Source organism: Peromyscus leucopus, chromosome 8a (genome assembly GCF_004664715.2).
Source record: "Peromyscus leucopus breed LL Stock chromosome 8a, UCI_PerLeu_2.1, whole genome shotgun sequence".
Lineage (NCBI taxonomy): Eukaryota > Metazoa > Chordata > Mammalia > Rodentia > Cricetidae > Peromyscus > Peromyscus leucopus.
In genome coordinates this window covers 28,570,244-28,590,424 of record NC_051085.1, presented here as the reverse complement: position 1 = coordinate 28,590,424, position 20,181 = coordinate 28,570,244, and the positions used below count along the sequence as shown (strand labels likewise).

Sequence of the window (20,181 nt, the reverse complement as noted above, 5' to 3'; positions counted from 1 at the left end):
TTAACTTTATAAACCTGCCCTTGCTCAGTTTCCTAAGGAACCAACAGCAGGAAACACAAACCAGATGGGGATCTTTGAGTATCTATCTGAGCGAGGTACAAAATTCTGCAAACCCACTTAAGTGAGAATCACACACTGGTGTGACAGATATACGGCTGCAAATTCAGAGGTATGACTGGAAAGATTTCGTTTTAAGGGAAGTAAAAATTCCCTCTTTCGGGGTAAGTGGCAGAAGAGACAGCTCGTTCACACTAATTCTGAAGCCAGCAGCCTACACACAAGCAAAAACCTAAGTGGATGCATGCAAGCCTCTGAGGGGGTCTTCTGATGCACACATCACCACCTGAACTCTTTGTGGGCCAGAAGCAGCGACAGAACCTCTCTGACATTTGCTAAAATGTATTACACAATATTTGGAGTATTTTCCACCCCGATTTTGGCGAGGGGCAAGGCAGCACCACTCTCCTTTGATGTGGCTTTATGGTTACACCTGAACCCTCCCGCAAGGACAAAGCAGAGGACAGGTGAGAGTATCTGCAAATGTCCAGTCCTCATCATTTTGGAACCAACAGCAGCACCCCTGCATGCTACGACTGAATGCTGCTCCCAAAGCTCGCCAGTCTCAGCTCCGAGAAAGAGGATCTGACTTGTATAATACACGAACCGAATGCAGTGATTTCCAGAAACTCACAACTAAACTCTAGCTAGATAGTGCCATGGAACAGGGCTGTAAGAACATCAGCGGAGGACAACCAGAAACGAGTTTCCAGCGGCAGCCTATGGCTTTACTTTCACACCTGCATTAGATGCGCGGTAGAGAACCACACAGCTCGTTTCCCTGCTGATTCCCAGGGGGAAAGCCCAAAGCTAACCCTAAGGCTACCTCCTCATTATAGGCGAGCACCAGGGCTTCCACGATGCCCGAGCCTTACTTACAGATTTTGCCCTCGTCTCTGGCGAAGGGGAAGCAGCAAAGCTGGCCCATGGCCCCGGTTTTCCTGGCGGGCACCCCACCGGGAGGCTGCGGCTAATCCGCGGTCTGCTTGGCCACCGCCTGCAGCAGGGAGCTCGGGAGTGCTGAGAGCCGGCGCGCAGCACCACCGCCGCCGCCGCCGCCGCCGAGAGAAAGGGAAGGGAACTCCTCGCTGCCTTGCAAAAAAGGCTCCTCCTCCCGGCCCTCCAGCCCCAGCGACTGCTCCGGGACGCACTGGCGAGCGAAGTGGCCATATGCTCGCCTAATTTTCCCAGCTCCCTGAGCTGAGGAGTACATGTGGGAGCCAGGCTGTCGGCGTGTGTCATTAAAAAGGTAAAGGAGAAAACCTGAGTCCCGATTCACATAGACCAATGCAGGAATTACACATGGAAATTCAAACCAGGATTTTTTTAAAAAGCCATCGTTTCTGTCTGCTATTTAAAGAGGAAGAGCTTTCTTTTATGCCCCAGAGACTTTTGTTTGTCGCCCTGTGTACAGAGAAACCCAACGCAGGAGAACACTGGAAATTTCACTTGTCTCAAGTGCCATTAAACACCTAGCAAACTGTATAAACAATAGAGGCAGGGTGGGGGAGGCTGGAATAAACTGTTATCTGCACTTAACACATATCTTTAAAGTTCCATATCTGTTTGGGGAAACACTCCCTTACTCTCCTACTAAAGCATTCGTCAATAGGATGAAACTTGAAAGGGTAGCATCAAACATCTTAATAGCCTAGAAAATAACCACAAATCTTGATGTACCGGCTGAGGAACAGATCAGGGAGATAAGGGCATCAGTCTGAAAGAAACCACAAGGTGACTGCCAAATTCAAGGGCAGCAAAAGTACTCATTTCAGAAGGCATGACATCATGTGAGGTTTATGAGGGAATAATGGGCTTCCTGTAGGTGTCCACACGCTGTTGTTTCATTCAGGGCGGGGCCATGTGGGTTGGCACTGTAGGAGTGAAAGACCGCTCTTAGTACCAAGGTCTCTCGCAGCTTCTTCCTTTGCTCCTATATGGCCTAGCCAGGCACACACATCAATCTGCCCGACGTGGCAAGGAGAGGGAAACATGATGAGAATTTCCAGTGGGATCTGAACACAGCACAACTGCCTTTGTAGCCACGCAAACCAGGAGAGTGTGCAGTGCGGAGGAAACAAATCCATCAGTCTCTCAAATTCTAGGTGTTGCATAGAAAGAAAGAAAAAAGGAAGGAAGGAAGGCAAGCAGGGAGAGAGGGAGAGAGAGAGAGAGAGAGAGAGAGAGAGAGAGAGAGAGAGAGAGAGAGAGAGAGAGAGAGAGAGAGAAGGCAGGCAGGCTGATCTGCAGTTGAATACAATTTCAATAGCCTTTTCACCTTTTCACCAAGAATCTTGACGGTACTGGGGATTGGCTCTAGAGCCTGAGGTATGCTAGTTTATGTAGTTTATGAACCACTAAACTGCATCCCTAGTCTGCCCCACCCAACAAAGGAGAAACAGTCTCCCTATCAGACAGGCAAGCCTTGAACTCACTTTGCAGCCCAAGGAACTCTTAAACTTGTTATCCTCCTGCATCAGCCACCCTAGTAGCTGGGACTGAAGGTGTGAACCACTGTACTAGGCTAGAATTTTGATACTTAAGGGTTTCATAAGCATCTAGAGAACACTTTAAAGTGTATCAAGTGATGTAAGCTATTTCCGTGGCTCATGGGGTACATTAATATATACTTCAATATCTCGAGATTCTAAATATTGTAAAGGCAAACATTGGACTAAGTGAAATTCCCACATCGGTCTACATAATTACAACTAATATTTGAAATATTATATATGCTTAAGTGTATTTCCCCTTTTGGAGTATTTTTAATGCAAATAGAATGCTTAGTTTGTCTAGATTTTGGGGGAGTACTTTATCAATTATATAATGAACACAGCAATTGTTCAAGTAAAATTTCATTGTCAGAACCAGTTTGTTACTTCCCACCTTATCAACCTGTTTAAACTGTTCCACTCTTTCCTTCCAAATTCACCAATACTGAGGCTACAACTTTAAACTGCAACATAAGATTTTGTGCATAATTGTAAAATACTCTTAAAAGTAGTAGTAAATATGAACCTCTTAAGACCAGTAAGCAAATAGTGTGAGTTCTAGGGATTTGAACTCAGTCCTCACGTGGGGTGGCACGCACTTTACCAACTGACTCATCTCCCCAGATCTGACACGACCTTTAGAATTATAAAACGGTAAGTTTGAATCCAAGATCGGTCAGGTGTTCATACAACTATGAAAGATTAACCTGTCCTAAAACACCATTGCAAAAAAGCGAGTACTGGGAATAAGGAAGAAGAAAACGGAATGGCTGTATCTATACTCACCTCAGACCTTTTAGCCCCAGCTAGCAATCCTGCCTACGCCTCTGGCAGCTCTCTGCCCTGCCAGTATGCCAGGCTGAGCCAGATCTCCAAATAAAAGGCCCCCGACTCACAGTATCCAGTGGGAGACAGCCTTGTGACAGATGTTATCAACTCAGCCTTTTTAAGTACCCCCACAGCTGCTGCTTCTGCAAACATGAAATTATGAATAAAGTCTAAAACTGTGTCCATAGCTGAGTCTAAGTATTCTTAAGGCTATTCTAAGAGGGCTACATGATGTTACAGACTTCTCCACCAACACCCAGAGTAAGCTAAGCTAACTGGCTATGGTGGCACAGGCCTTCAGAGGCTGAGGCAAGAGCATCTTGGATTTAAAGCAAGCCTAAGCAGCATGAGTGGACCCCATCCCAAACAAACAAACAAAAAGTTAAACTGCTAAAAGATGGATCAGCCACAATAAAAAGGTAGAAAACAATGGAGAAATTTAAAGCAGGAGTTTAAAAATCCAACACCCCTGGTGCTACCTAACACGCCAGGCACTTGCAAAGTACTTTGTAGAATATTTTACTCATCCATTTAATCCTTACAAAAGCTCTAGGAAGCAAGAGCTAACACTGTCTCCAACTTAAGCTAAGAAAAGTAAGTCGGGGGGGGGGGAATCTATGAGAGTATTTAGAGTGGGCGCATGATATCAATTTGTCTGGCTCTTAACCAAAATGTATGCGATTACACTGTATTAAATTTAACCAATCTTCATGGGAGCACACTTAAAATCTTGACTTAGCTCCTTATGCTCTGCCACCAAATGCCTTTATTAACACTGCTGGCACGAGATAATCCCAGTTCAAGACAGAGGACCTAACGACAGATCCCTTTGGAGATGAAGCTTAGAAATGCTGCCTCCCACTCGTGGAAAGATGATTCAGTCAAGAGCAAGTGAGTACCAGAACGTCCCCAAAGGGAGCTCACCTGCAGGAGAAACAGCAACCTATGTCATTCTGAGCCACCTCACAGTGTTTCATGAAGGATGACTGACGTACTCATGTTAGCAAGATATGGAGACACACTATGGCCAGATGATTTTTAAAAGGTTAACCTCATACTCACAAGGCTGAGGACCAGCCTGGGCTACAAGGTGAAGACTACTTTCAGAAATAAGACTGGAAAAGGCTGACCACAATGAGGAATCTCTGGCACATACAGCAGGAGACAGCCACAAAAACTCAAAGGCTCAACCTCTCCTGCTTGGTTTTTTAGGAGCCTGGCTGCAAGCAAATGGTAGTTAGGACACTTTCCATCTGCTGCACTATTGTGGATTTTTTTTTTATAACAGTTAAAATGGCAGGAATAAAACCCAAACATATGGGAGGTGGCGGCTACCTTGTCTATATGTAATTTCAAGTGTTGGGTCCAGTTATTATTTCTAATAGAAAAAGATAATGCCTAACTATGAGGAAACTATTCTCTGCATCAGTAGTTGGCCATCTTGTCTATCTATAACACACACATACACACACACACACACACACACACACACACACACATATATGTAAAATTGGATTTCAGAGCAAGGAAATGTTCTACTTAAAATACAGAGGAAAACCTTTCTTGTAAGACTCTGACCCTAAAGCCAGAGCCATTACTGAGCACATGCACTGTCAGCACTTAGGAGGACGAGGCCGAAGGGCTGTGAGTTCCAGGCCAGCCTGGGTTACCTAGAGAGACCCTGTTTCATAAAAACAAACTTTGATTAATTTATTAATTAATATGATTATAAGGCTGAACAAGTTGTTGTCATTGTTATTATTATTGCTTCTCGGCCCTTTTGCTACTTCATTGGTTAAAGGAAATGCGAGTTTAATAACTTATGGAAACATGTAAGGAAAAAATAAAAAGTGTCTTTTATTCAAAACAGTGGTGAGAAAAAAAGACATGAGATCATAAAGCATAAAGAGAAGGAAGGCCCTGCTTTATCCATCCAAATTCTGGAACAGAGCCTTAAGGAACATGCATGCCTTTAAGACAAGGGACACTTCAGGAAGGTTCCTTGATACAGCAGGTAACACACACACAGAAACTTTTAAGGGAAAAAACAATGCCACAGTTTCAATGGAAATGTAAGCCAGGGGCTCGAAGGGTTAGGGAGATGGCTCCATCAGTAAAGGGCTTGCGATGCAAGCCTGAGGACCTGAGTGCCGGTCCCCCGTGTCATGTAAAAGCCGGGCATGGTGCCATGTGCCTGCAATCCCAGTGCTGCAAGGCAGAGAACGGAGTGTCCCCAGGGCTCACTGCTGTTGGTCTGGCCGAAATGGCAAGCTCTAGATTCAGGGGGAGACCTTGCCTCAAAAAATGAAGATGGTATTCTACCGTGACCTCTGTTCTACACACGAACATGCATACACACACACACACACACACATCTTATGTGCCCATGTACCTATAAACACATGAACACAAGCATATGTATGAACATGTACACACACACATAAATGCTTAATAATTTATTGAAACATAAATCACAAACACTAAGATCTCAAAAGACAATTTATTGGGCCTGAAGGAGATTGGGTAACTATATCCAATGTAACATGAACTGCTAAGTGATCTTTTTAAATAAAAAACCTGGGAGCCAGGTATTGGGGTAAATTCTGAAAGATCAGAGAAGCAGAACAAGCCACAGCTAACCTCACCTTGATAACTTCTGAGCCAATCCTGTTTCCTCAAACTGGAAGCCTGAGTCCTCATCAGAATGGATCTCAGCTGAACTGTTGCTAAAAGTTTAAAAGCCTCTGGTTCCTGGCCCTCACGACTTATATACTTTTCTGCTTCGTGCCGTCACTTCCTGGGATTAAAGGCGTGCGTCCTTCCCAAGCAAAGACATGACATCTCAAGTCCTGGGATTAAAGGTGTATACTACCACACCTGGCTCTGTTTCCAGTGTGGCTTTGAACTCACAGAGATCCAGACAGACCTCTGCCTCCTGAGTGATAAGATTAAAGATGTGAGTGCCACCATTTTCTGGCCTCTATGTCTAATATAGTGGTTGTTCTGTTCTCTGACCCCAGGTAAGTTTTATTAGGGTACACAATTTATTGGAGACACAATATATCACCACACAATATTATACTTTATTTCTTAATGTTTGTTTGTTTAGAGACAGGGTCACTAGGCCACGCTGACCTCCAACTAGCTACAGAGCTAACCATGATGTTGAGCTTTTGATCTTCCTGCCCCCACCTCCCTAGTGCTCTGGCCATGGGTACATGCCACCACTCCTGGCGTGTGTGGTGCTGGGAATGATGCCCCAGGCTCTGTGCATGCCAGGCGAGCACTCTACCAATGAGCTACATCCGAAGCTTGATTTCTCTCGGTTCACGTAACAAAAAGAATTCACAATAGACATCCATCTGTTGCCCAGACTTAAGAGATGTTGCTTCTGCCTCTTTGTGGTCATTCCATCACCAAAACCTCTCTGTTGAGGTCTGACCCTGAAGTCCGGGACTACTCACGGCTTCACCTCTTTCCTACTGTGTCCGATTCCAACATGCTTTCCACTTCCCTTTGCAGTACTTTCACTTAAAAGTTATAGAAATGTCTAGTTGTAATTACCATTCACTGTGTAATTTTAGCATGTATTTGGAAAGAGATTTTTTTCTATAAAGCATACGGAAGAAAAATAAAAGTATAAAAAAATCCAAAGCATATGGGCATTATGGGAAGGGAGAGAAGTAGGAAACTATGCCTATAAAATAAACCCCTTTATTTGGTCTTTGGTTTGTGTTTTTGATACAAAGCCTCACTCTGTAGTGCAGGCTAGCCTCAAACTCACAGCAATTCTCCTGCCTTAGTCTACCAAGTGACTGGAGGGTAGGCATGAGCCACCATGGCCAGCTCATTCTTTACCAATCAATCCATAACAGGTTTCCAAATCTCAGCTAATGAAGTTCCACGTGGTGCCAATGTTCAAATGCGTCCTCCATGGTTACTAGCAGTCTGTTCTTTTCTGCAAGTGAAGGCCAACTTTAAACAACACGGGTGGCCAAAGCCTCTTCCTTTGCTGCGAAATCAATGACTTGGGAAAACTTACTTCCCAGCTTGGAGGACAGACAGCATGGAGCAGTGGAGTGAGGAGGCAGAAGGCGGTCGACAATTCAACAGGTCTGCAATACTGAGCATTTTCAGCACGCCAGTCAACAGTTCAACACACTGAACACATTCTATGTGCCAATAGAAGGGACACAAAGGCTCTTGGGGTGAAATTAACTTTGAAACCAGAAGCTCCACCAGAGAGAGTGAGAATGCCAGGGCCAGAGGTGGGTGAGCCCGATGCTTTCAGCCACAGACGTAGAAGAGCAAGGGGAAACCCAGAATGCCCAAGGGATGAATCCTGCCCAGCAGTGATAGAACAAAGAACAAGATCCGTCATCTACCAATCCTGTCCAGCCATGCTTTCCGTAGTATCCTTTGTGGGTATTAAGAATGAAATCACAAAAGCTGACAAGTTACTTATTCAAGGGCAAGTTAAATGTTTGAGTGTTAAAACCTTCTTCAAAAAGAAAGAAAAAGCATAAAGTATACTCAATCTGTAGGCTATTATGTATATTCTTAGACAAGGCCCAAGAAGAGCTACCCTTGCTTGGTTCCCATTAACTTCATTACAGTCATTACCACTTTAAATTGTAATTGTCTGCCTGACTTCCCACTAGGAAGGCAACTTGAGAGCACACTTCCTGTTGGCCCATCTTTGATATTCAATACACAACATAATGCCTGGCACATGACAGGTTCAAAATTATCTGTTTAATAAGCTGAATGATAAATTATAGCAATCCAAACCAGTGAAGATGTTCTAAAGTGAAGGAGGCGTCTTCATCTACACAACAGTTAGCAACGTTTCAGCTGCCTAGCGGGAGCTATGAATGAACCATTCATGCAGCCAGAATCAATGAGTCCTGAACGCATTCTGCCAGTGTGACAACCAAAGCCATTTCCTCCCTACCAGCATGCCTCACCCACTCCGGTTTTAAGAACAACAATACAAGCAAAGAGACTGGAAGCTGGATTTTCATACGAAGCTGGAGAATGAGAATCTTAGTTCCCTAGCATTTAATCAGACATGCAGTAGTAACCCAAGTCTAGCTGTAACAGGAACTGCAGTTTTGCACAAAATAAAGTCTGGATCCTAATCACAGAAGGAACTTGATAGGGTTATCCAGGACTCAGCTTAGACACCGATGATGATACTCTCTCACATCGGAAAAGATGGTCAGTAAAGACTTTTACAAATCCCTCAGTACACTGTTTCAGTGCCCTGACCTTCCTCAGAACCTAAAGTGCTCCCACTAGAGATTAAGGAGAAACCAGTATTTCTTTTTCTTTTACTAACCCTTCCTTGAGTCCTCTCCTGGGCTTAGGAAAGCCACACACACAGTCACAAAGCCACGATCCTAGGCACCGGTCAGTGCGCACAGTGCGGCCAGGCGGGATGCTCACAGCGTCTGTATGACCTCACAGCAGGCTCAGGAGGTCACAACTACTGTCCTCATTTAGAGATGGTTTGCAGTCACTCAGCAGTGTGCACAACGCTGTGGGGCTGGGAAATAGCAACAGCAACTAGAGCAAGGCCTGAGTTTCGGAACCCTCGCTCACTGTGTTTTCCGCTCTGCACGTCACTGGCTCACCAGCTGCCTCTCTACTCTTCCATAGTATCCCCTTCGGTTCTACCACACCTCACTGAGGTGGAGAGGGACTGGCTGAGCTTCACAACTGTGCCTCCTCTGATTTCATCTCATCATCAGATTAGTTTTAATAATATATAAATTTGTCAACTCTATTACAGTTAAAACAATTAAACTCTTCATCCATGCACGTGTACACACTATGTACACACACATGCATCATGATGGTGACTCATCTTTGTCGACTTGACTGGATTTAGAATATCCTAGGAGATGTACTTCAGAGTATCTCTGAATGGGTGCATCCAGAGAGGATCAGCTGAGGAAGAAAGATCCACCCTAAAATCCATCCCGTAGGCTAGGGGCCTTGGTGGAATAAAACAGGAAGAAAGGGGAGTTAGGGAAATGGTGAAAGGCCTGAATGTGATCCCCAGCATCCATGTAAAGAATCTGGTATGGTGACACACAACTATAATACCAGCGGCGAGGAGACAGAACGGGAAGATTCTTGGGGCTTCTCGGCTATTTGATCTAGCTGAATCACAAGATCAGGGTTCAGCGGAAAGACCCTACCTCAAAATATTGAGTGAGTGGCTGAGGATACCCCTACCATCAGCCTTTGGCCTCCATGTGCATGCACACCCAGTAAAATTAAAAGTTTGGATTTTTTTAGAAGAAAACGGAGAAAGTCAGGAAGCACGGATTTCCTGTTTCTTGGCTGCCGGGATGTGAACCAGCATCTCAGAATCTGCCGCCACAGCCGCCACGCCTGCCACCATCCCTTCCCAGCCACGAGGAATTACATCCTCAAACTGTGGTCCAAACTACATCCTTCCCCAAGTCGCTTCTCGCTAGGCATTTACTGACAGCAATGAGAAAGGTAACCTACATAGATGCATCGCCGAAGGTTACACAGAAACCTGTGTGTGCCATCTTGGCTTCTGAAGTGCAGCGTTGATCACGAACCAGTCGAAGAGAGCTCAGGAATAATGCAAGTCTGTAACAAGGTGCTCTGCTATTAGGAAAGAAAGAGTATGTTTGCAGTAAGTACTCCGCCATGACAGCATCACCTATGTATACCATATGTCAGCAACTATACGCCAAGGATTTAGAAAACGTTAATGAACAGTCGTTACGATAGTGAAAATTTTATTCGTAGGCACCATGGTGACATGATGGGTTAGCTGGCACAGGATCTCCTCGTACTAATTTTCCATATTCTTTTTACATTTTTTTTTTAACCATTTCACACACATATGCTTTGCATACACACTGCCCTCCCCTTCCACCTCTCCACAAATCTCTCTCTGGCACTCATGTCTATGTGGTTTTTTGTTTTTGTTTTTTGGTGTTTTTTTTTTTTTTTTTTTTGTTTTTTCGAGACAGGGTTTCTCTGTGTAGCTTTGCGCCTTTCCTGGAACTCACTTGGTAGTGCAGGCTGGCCTTGAACTCACAGAGATACCACCACCACCGCCCGGCTTTATGTCTATGTGTTTTATTTTCTGGCCCAAGTTTAACCAGGACCATCCATGTGCCTACGGGGTTGGAGCCACCCACTAGAGTCTTGTTGGCTCAGCATAGGGAATAGGACAGTAGAGGGTGATTCCCCTGCTGCAGGATCTATGGAGAGCCAAGAGTACAGAGGCAAGGAAGAGTAGAGTCCCATGAGCTCCTTCTCCCCGTTCCTTGACTGACTGTTGCTAAGGCCCATCTTGTACGGGCTCAGGACAGGTTACTACAATCGATGTGAGTTAATGATTACAGTATTTTGCCAAATCTAAGGAATGCTGTTTTCTGGCCCCTTGGCTTATCTCCTGGCACTTACAGAATTCCCTGGAGGGTTTTGTTTTTTTAGTAGTAGTTCTTTGAGAATTTCATACAATGTATTTTGATCACATTTACCGACGACTCCCACCCCTTTCCCTAGCCACCCAAATTTGTGTTTGTTTTTAAGGCCGCCAAGCATAGTTTATGCTGCCTGTACACTCCTGTCCAGTGGAGAATGGACAGCCTACCAGTGCTCACACAAAGGAAACTTACTCCCCTCAACCAGAATTCTACTCACATAGTTTAATTTTTTTTTTAAACTGGGACTTCAATATTTAACTATGTGAAAATATACTTAAAATCAAAGGCTCTACAAATAACTCACAAGGTAATTTATTACTGCATCATTCTGGTCATGGTGTTTACTTTGTCGGAACAGAATTCCACTTAGCACTGCCTTGGAGGGATATTTTGTTGGTGCTCTAACAAAAAAAAAGCTTGCCTGGAGATAAGAGTGTGGAGCTAGACACTAGAGGCCAGGAGGTGGTGGTGTACATCTTTAATCCCAGCAGTTGAGAAGAGAAAACAGGAAGTGATATGGCCGGGTGGAAAGAGGAAGTGATAAGGCAGGGTAGAGACAGGAGTTCAGCCCTTTCAGTGTGAGGGTTCCTGGAGATAGGAAGTCTTTCCAGTGGCTGGCTACTCTGCTTCTCTGGATCTTTCATCTTTCACACTGATATTTGACTCTGAGTTTTTATTAAGACCAATTAGAATTCGCGCTACACTGCCTCTTTAATATAGCCTCCCAAGATACCTAATAAACCATAAGGTTTGACTCCAGATCAACAGATGAATGGATTTTCAGAATAGCCTGGACCACTACAGCCACTTTATGCCAGCATCCAGATTTACACCTGACACACCAGTTAAAATACCATGAGCCACACGAGGATTAATCTTCTCAGTTACTTATCTTGAAGCTTTGTCTGACTTGTATAAATATAAAAAAATGAACCAAGAGTTCCAACTTTCAGATGCTTTTCATCTGGATGAGGGACATGTAACAATAGAATCTCAAATTTTCTCTTCTTAGAAAACATCTTTCATCAAAAAGTATATGAGGATAATTGGGTTATAAAAAGGAATGGCTATCAATTAAAATAGTGTTTAACATGTCAAAGGTTTGACTTTTTCAACAACATTGTACTTGTTAATAAGGTGATGTGAGCCCCGCCCAAGGCAGGAGAGTCTTGGTTTTCTTCTTTCATCACAGCACAACAGTAAATAGATCCTTCTTTTGCGTTTATATAATATACCATGCAGATGGTCAATTATATGGCCAACCAATTTGTGTTACAAAGGAAATAATTATCTTGTATTGTCATCACTAAACTATTTGATAATTTGAAACAAAGAGAATGTCCATTTAACTAAAGTTGTCAAACAAAAAATGGAATACAGTTCTTTAGATGACAAACTATTCTCCCTTCTAACATGCTTAAGATGGGTTCCTCTTAATCAGTCTAAGACGTGGAATGCTCTTAACCCCCTCGATGTCAGCCTCCCAAAAGGAAAGGAAAGAAACGCTTTTGAACTTAACCTCCATCACAAAACAAACATTCTTAGATTACAGAATACAAATCTCACAAAATAATTATTTCCTGGAGAGTGGTCCCTGAGAGTATGCTGTGTTTTTACCTCAGAACTTTCAAATGGAAATTAAATGGGGAGGAGGAAAAAGTAAGACAGAAAACCCAAGTGGTTTATACTTGAATACAGAGTAGGAAGTAGTCATTAAAACTAGTTTATTTATGCTGGAAAAATTGACCAAAATTACAAAGCTTACAGTCTCCGTGGCTTTTAGCCCCGGGCATTGCTGCAGAGCCTTTAAAAGGTTTTGCCCCAAGGAGCTGGTGCGATTGAAAATTCTTGACAGACCCTCCTTCCCAAGAGCTTTGACACAGGGTTCTGTTTATAAATATTTACTGACTCCGGACAGTCGTGAAGAGCCTTTCATGCTGTACCCAAGCCTGAGAAGTGACATCTTCAAGCTGTGTCACAAGGGATTTCTCCACTTTCCATTCCGACCCTTGTATCCACCTTGGTCCTCCAGGGGATCTTAGCTCTCTGTGGGAGCAGCTAATGGGAGCTGGTCACTTAGAAATACTGATCGGCTGAGTTATGGACACCTTCCAGGTTTCAACCCAACCTCACCTATGACATCAAAACTCATCCCTCTCTCACCAGAAAGGTTTTAAGTATGGAGCAGGGGTAAAGTTTGGGATGCTAAAAAGATTCTGTATCTTGATGGTGATGATACTTTCACAGGGAATTTACAAGTAAGACCTCCTCAGTCGCATTCCTAGACTACGTGTGGTCTTACATTACACATCATGAAACATAGTTTTCTAAATTTTAGATGATGTGATAGATAAAAAAAACAAACTGGGAAAACAGAATTCATTATCATACTCTATCCATCTATCATCTATCATGCCTCCTACACATGATTTCCTGTAATAAAAATTGAGGGCATCTTTTCAGTTTGAAGATGCTGGCAAGCTCATGGTAATAGAGTTGAGATTTCCATGTTCTTCCAACCCTGTTTTGTTGCTGGAACATGAGTGTGCCACAGCGTGGCGTCTGCAAAGTCACAAGATGAGTGGGTTCCAGGGACAGAACTCGGGACATCAGGCATGGCAGCAAGCACCCTGACTGGCTGAGTCATCCCACCAGAGCTGGTTTCCCAAATTTGGCTTCAAAGCCTGAGTTTTAGCAGCAGCAGCAGCAGCAAAAAAAAAAAAATGCTAATTGTTGTACACACTGTGACAAGTCCACTGCTTTATTTTCAAGAAAGCATCTGTCAATACCACAGATTGTCAACTGTTCAAGGAAAAGCCGTGGGAAGGAAAATGGCTGCTTCATATTGGGAGCATCCACAATCACTCAAGAAATTCTCTTCAAGCCAATTGATTCAATACTCATTGGAAATGCTGCGTGTGAACTTGTGGTTTTTGTTACGTGAAATATTACAATGACAGAGATTGAGATGAAGTGAAATTAATTTTTAACTAGTCAGCAAGAGTATTCTTCTATGAACATGCCTTTTTAAAAACAACTGGATTCGGGGGAGGCTGGACAGATGTCTCAGCGGATAAAAATACTTCCTCTGCAAGCATGAGACCCTGATTTCAAATGGCCAGCACTGATATGAAGAGTTGAGTCACTCATGTGCATAACTCCAGTGCTGTGGACAGAGACAAGCAGATCCTGAAAGGCTTCAAGCCTAGCCAAAGCGGTGAGCTTGGCGTTCAGTGAGACCTGCCTCAAGGCAACATGGCAGAGGATAATAGAGGTCACTGGCTGCCCTGCACTGGCCTTGCATGCACGTGTATGCACTAGAACACTCTTGTGCATGGACCACACACATGCATCTCACACATAGACATGCATTCCCACAGAGACACACACACACAGAAAGACACACATCTGTTTCTCTCTCGCATACACACACACACACACACACACACACACACACACACACACACACACACACGGACAATCAGTTTTTCAAAAACTAATACATTTTTAAAGTGTTTTTTACCTCCAGCCGTCCTTATTCCTCCTGGCCACTGCACTTTTACCCATCATAGCTTTAGCACAACCAGCAGGAAGGGCAAACGGTGTCTTATATTTTCATAAAAAATAACTTTGTCTTCAAGGACACCTTTAAAGTATCTAAGAGACCAACTGTGAGGAGCTGGTGAACCTACAATATTTTTTTAAAGAATTTAAAACCCACAAAGGTATTTAGCCTGGCAAGTTATTAAAACAGTGACTCATCCATAAGATAAACACATTGAAGTATTTTTCTACTGCGAAAAGAAAATGAAGGGAGTCAGTTAAGGATGTATCTGTCACCGAACACTTCTCTCCACAAGTAGATCTCCAAGTGGGCACATGGATCTGAGTCACACAAACACTGTCAAGCTAAACGTTTCAAATGGGCTGTTTATCAAACAAAGGTCTAGCCCCAAGGGTTCTAGAAAGCTCTCAGAATTTTTGCCTATGTTTTTCACCCAATGGGGGCTAAACAAAATGGACTGATTCCTTTCCTCTGCTCCTTCGTGAAGTACAAGGCAGTGGAGACCCACACTGGCGGCATGACAGGCTTTCTTTCTCCTTTTTATTTGAAGATTTATTTTTATCTTTTTTGAAGATCATTGGGGGGGGGTGCAGGCAGAGGGAGAGCGCAGACAGAAGAGGACATCAAATCCCCTGAAGGGGAACTGGAGTTATCCTCAGTTGTGAGCCCCTCTCCGCCCACCATGGGTACTGGGAACCGAACTCGGGTCTGGGAGAACAGCCAGTGCTTCTAACTACGGAGCCATCTCTCCAGGCCTGGCAGTGCTCCTTTCTATAAAGAACGCACACCCTCCCAACGCACTGTAACTGGGCACAAGCCCAACCGGGCAGCGCCTGGCTTCAGAGTTCTAGCCTGGCCCCCAAGTCAAACAGTGCTGAAGCGAAGGGCACTCAAGTCAGAGGGAAGGGGTCCTCAGTCAGAGAGGTCCAACTCCACTGACAAAACTCCACACCCTTCCCGTGAGCCAAACCATCACCTGGGTCAAGTACTAGAAAACCTCACGTGGTGGAACACAGCTAGTTAGCCAGTCAGTCTACCAGGATCAGGCTACTAACAGTCAACAACCAGGTCTCCTGGAGGAGCTTCTCAACAGGCAGCGGCTCAGGGTTAATTCACTGACTCAGCTCACGCAGAATTCTCCTAGGCTTTCAACCCTACAGACGGGACCTCGTATTCTGTTGGTCCACTAGCACCACGCTGACTCAACGAACTGTATACTGTCCTGATTTACAATGGTTCACCTCCAATTTTTTTTTTAACTTAATCATGGAGCAAAAGCAATTACACACTCAGCAGGAAATACACTTCACATCTGAATTATGGCCCCTTCCTGGGCTAGCAATGTGCAGTATGGCTCTGTCTCCAGACACTAGGTGGCGCTGCAGCTGTCTGTGGGTCACATGATCATAAGCACAAATAATCAGCACTCAGCACACGAACTGGGTGGCCAGTGCCTTCTAGATACACACATTTAATACATGACATGAGATACTCAAAAAAGGTCTCAACACTTGGGAGGAGAAGGTAGGGGATCAGATGTTCAGGGTCACCTTAGCTGTTTAGTGACTTCAGAGATTTGGTCTCAAAGCGGGTGGGGATGGGAGGCTGTACCATAGCTCAGCTGGTAAAGTGTGTCCTGAGCTGAGTAAGCCTGAAGACGTGAGTTCAGTCACCAGAGCCCACCTAAAAGTCTGATGAACAGTTAGAAAGGAAAAATTAGTCTTCTCTAATGAGTCTTGCTAGGTTTAAAAGCCACACTTCAGGGTCTCATATTGTATTGTTTGGGCTTTTTTTTTTTTTTTCCTCCTATCTTACTGGTATTTTGCTTATATATTTTGGTTTCTGATTGTATGTTTTGTGGTATGTGTGTGGGAGAGGGAGAGAGGGAGGGAGAGAGAGAGGTGTTTCTTGGGGGTTTTGTTTGTTTGCTTGTTTCTAAAGAAAGGGCATGGAGTTGGGTAGTTCTAGGAAGGTGGGGAGGATCTGGGAGGAGTTGGGGAAGGGGAAAAGTGTGATCAAAATACATTGTCTGAAAAAAAACTTTGGAAAAAATAAATTTTAAGGCTAAAAAAATTAAAATGAAATAAAATGGGGGAGAAAAAAATGGTGAGTGGAGTGACCTCTTCTAGAAAAAAATGGTGAGTGGAGTGACCTCTTCTTGTAATCGCAACTCTGGGAAGACAAGTCAGGCTGATGCTGGGTTTGCTGGCAGCCAGTTCAGCCTCCTCAGTGAGTTCCAGGTCAATGAAAAACCCTGTCTGAGAAGAAAAAGATGGACCACTCCTGAAAAATGACACCCAAGGTTGGCCTGTGACCTTCACATAAACACATAAATACATACATACAGAGAGAGAGAGAGAGAGAGAGAGAGAGAGAGAGAGAGAGAGAGAGCGCTTTGTACTGGATGATTTTACCCAATTATAGGGTAACCTGCATGCCAAGGTAGGCCAGCCTAAGCTATGATATTCATTAGATTATGTGTACAAATGCACTTTCTACTTGTAATATTTTCAACTTACCATGAGTTTATCAGACTACAACCCCATCACAAGATGAGAAGCATTTGTGTGACTGTGAGTACGAAACTCAATTTATCCCTCAACTATTTTCTCAGTTATCTTTACTATGCATCCATTCACAAACGAGCTCATCCATGGAAGCCCAGAATCCTCCAAGTCCACAGCTTCATCAACTATTGATACTGTTAGTTCACTCACGGTGTCCCTGTAGTCATCAATGCCTCCCACCAATGCTCCCCTCCCTCCTGCTCTAAAATGTCCCCTTATCTACTGGCTATCTCCTCCACGATCCCATTCATTTAAATTCTCCGACACCTCTTTCCCACACTCTCCCAAAAGAGAAAACTGTAAACTTCCACCATGTTGTTAGGGACAAGCTCTCTTCCTCTATCTACTCTTTTTCCTCTCTATTTCTCAGAAGCTTTCTTAGCTGCCAATAATACTACATCATCTTCAGGGCTGTGTCTTATTCTTCTTTCTATCATGATATCCAAGAGAAGAGTAGACATACTGGACTATTTCACCAAATTAGTGTCACAATTATTATAATTAAGCAAAATAAAAAAGTGGAGTCGTCCTAAAATTAGTTTCTGTCTCTGCTTAGAGAAGTCATAAATACATGCACTGGTCTAGAACTAAAACTTCTAGACCTTTCCAGTGTCACCACTGCTTCCTATAAAGTATCTCTGGCACTGCAAGGAAACTAGTCTTTGAAAACCCTACATTGCTCATCAGTCTTACAAAGGGGTCAGTTACCTCCCCTAAGGAAATGCAAACTCAACACTCACACTTGCTACCTGAGCATTATTGACACACCCAATTCAAGTTAAGTGCTCACATAGCCCTAGGGTTTCTGGGCTACACTTCATTCCCAGTTACATGAGGAAAACTGGGTTTCTTACTTTTTCTCGATTTAAATTTTAGCTGATAAGTAAAGTTAAGGTTTGCAAGGAGCTCCATGATAAATGGGCATATTACCATGCAAGGTTTTATTTATGAGACAATTGAAATGTATCTTTCCTAGCATTGGAAAATATTGCCTGCACACCGGGGAGCCTGTGTAAGAAAGCTGTAAATCTACCGTGAACTATGGATGGCAGACTGCAGCATGTTCTCCCACAAAGTGGCCCTCTAGAAAGAATTGCATAAACTATGATAAGTGAATACACTTAAAAACAAAGACATACAGCCGGGCGGTGGTGGCTCACGCCTTTAATCCCAGCACTCGGGAGGCAGAACCAGGCGGATCTCTGTGAGTTCGAGGCCAGCCTGGGCTACAAAGTGAGTCCCAGGAAAGGTGCAAAGCTACACAGAGAAACCCTGTCTTGAAAAAAACAAAACAAAACAAAACAAAACAAAAACAAAGACATACAGAAAATCGTCCGACGTGCTCACACATTATCTCTGTAAAAGAAGACAAAGACCTAAAGTGTGTGTGTGTGTGTGTGTGTGTGTGTGTGTGTGTATGTATTTTTTTTTCTTGGCTCCTTTCTTATGACCAAAGATGCTAAGAGACAGCACCAGGTGCATTCCCTCGCTGTACATGTATTTGCTGAGGTGAACTGTAAGTGTCACCTCATGTCTGCTTGCTTTAATAATAAAAATTAAAAGTGCTTTGTTTGCTCCCCTGGCTACCCTACACCGATCTTTGGCATTTCCTTCAATCCTCAGAGACTTAGCCTCACCGGCCTCACGTGGGACAACAGCACATATTCTCAAAGTCCTCCCACATTTACTCCACGGGACGGTACAGGGAAGAGGATGAAGAAATGGCCCGTAGTGGCGATGTTCAGTGGACAGGATGAAGATTCAGACACGCACCAGAGCCACACAGGAAGTGGGTGACATAGGCAGATTTGTGGGAGGGGAATGTGAGTCTGGTGATAAAAGCAGCTACATTCAGCGTCGGTGAGCCTGCTACTCCAAGCACGGTGAGCCTGCTACTCCAAGCACGCTGAAGGACCCTGGAACAACGCAGCCACATTCTGAGAGCTCACAAGAAGACAGAGATCTAAAGTTTGTAATACAAAATCACCCTGACATTGCCAAGTGCTTCAGTTGCTTTTGTTATAACTGTGCTAAGAAGGACTGCACAATGGAGCAAAGGTTGCTCACATTCTTGCAAGTAGGGAAACAGAGATCCTCAAATTCCACCCCGGCAACCTATCTTCTCTAGTTAGGCTCTGCCTCCGAAAGGTTGCATAGTATCCCCAAACAGTGCTGCCAGTTGGGGATCCAGTCTTTACACACACACACACACACACACACACACACACACACACACACACACACCCCCACCACCACCACCACCAACAACAACAACAACAACAACAGCAGCAACAACAACAAGTGGTTCAAATTATGAAACAAAAACTCTTAGCCAATCAAATACAGCATGTAGGGCTGCCAATGTGTGATTTCTAGTATATACCATACCAAGCTGGAGAAATATTCAAAGATCTGTAAAGCAACAATATACTCCTAAAACTGAATCCCTGATTCACAACTTTTAGTAACCAGATTTCCCTGTTAATTTTCTTTATCTGAATAATGATAATGACATGACGAGGAACAGCTCAGACGTAGTCTAGGAAGATGGCTGACTGTGCTTAGCATGCAAGAATGAGGACCTGAGTTCCAATCCCCAGCACCCACAGAAAAGCCAGGCATGGCGGAGACTGTTTGCGACTCCAGTAGGGGAAGGTAGACACAAGAGGATCCTAGGAGCCCAGCATCAGCCATTCTAGCCAATCAGTGAGCTCCAGCTTCAGTGAGAAACCCTGCCTTGAAAAAATAAGATGGAGAGTAACAGAGGGAGAAACCCAGATGTCAGGCCTCCATGCGTGCACATGCTCAAAGAAAAAGAAAAAAGACCCTCTAGTTTATATCAAACTTAATTATAATAAATTACATTAGCAGTGGGTATCATTTTAAAATTCATACTGTCATCACTAAAAGTGGTGGTTGGAAAAAATAAAGTATTTGCAATAAGCAAAAGCACTTTAAAAAGTTCAACGGTACAAGAATTCGGAATTGGTTGGGACAGAATGAAATACAATTACTCTGCATTAGAAGAGGTGGGCTACGTAAGGAAGGCTGGATGAACATTCACTACCACAGTGGAATTTGGCGTCCAGCCTGCCAAAGAACAAGAACCTGCTGGAGCCAGCTGTGAATTAGGGCTGGTGAAACAGCGCCCTCTACTGGACACCGGCTAATGCACACTGTAATGTAAGTTT

At 43.9% G+C, this 20,181-nt stretch overlaps 1 protein-coding gene across 7 annotated transcripts in view; it reads right to left on the bottom strand.

The window, feature by feature from the left end:
- The window catches only part of Akap7 (A-kinase anchoring protein 7), a 139,434-nt gene that overhangs the window by 30,551 nt on the left and 88,702 nt on the right, over nucleotides 1-20,181 (bottom strand). Inside the window, exon 1 of one of the 7 annotated variants that reach the window (XM_037200449.1) lies at nucleotides 937-1,366. The exons of 5 other annotated variants lie outside the window; for them this stretch is intronic. In XM_037200449.1, the coding sequence (XP_037056344.1) occupies nucleotides 937-985 (49 nt within the window). In that variant the 5' untranslated portion in view covers nucleotides 986-1,366. Of the gene's footprint in view, nucleotides 1-936; nucleotides 1,367-20,181 lie in introns of those variants that run through there. One more of the 7 variants, XM_037200450.1, reaches the window with a different exon arrangement.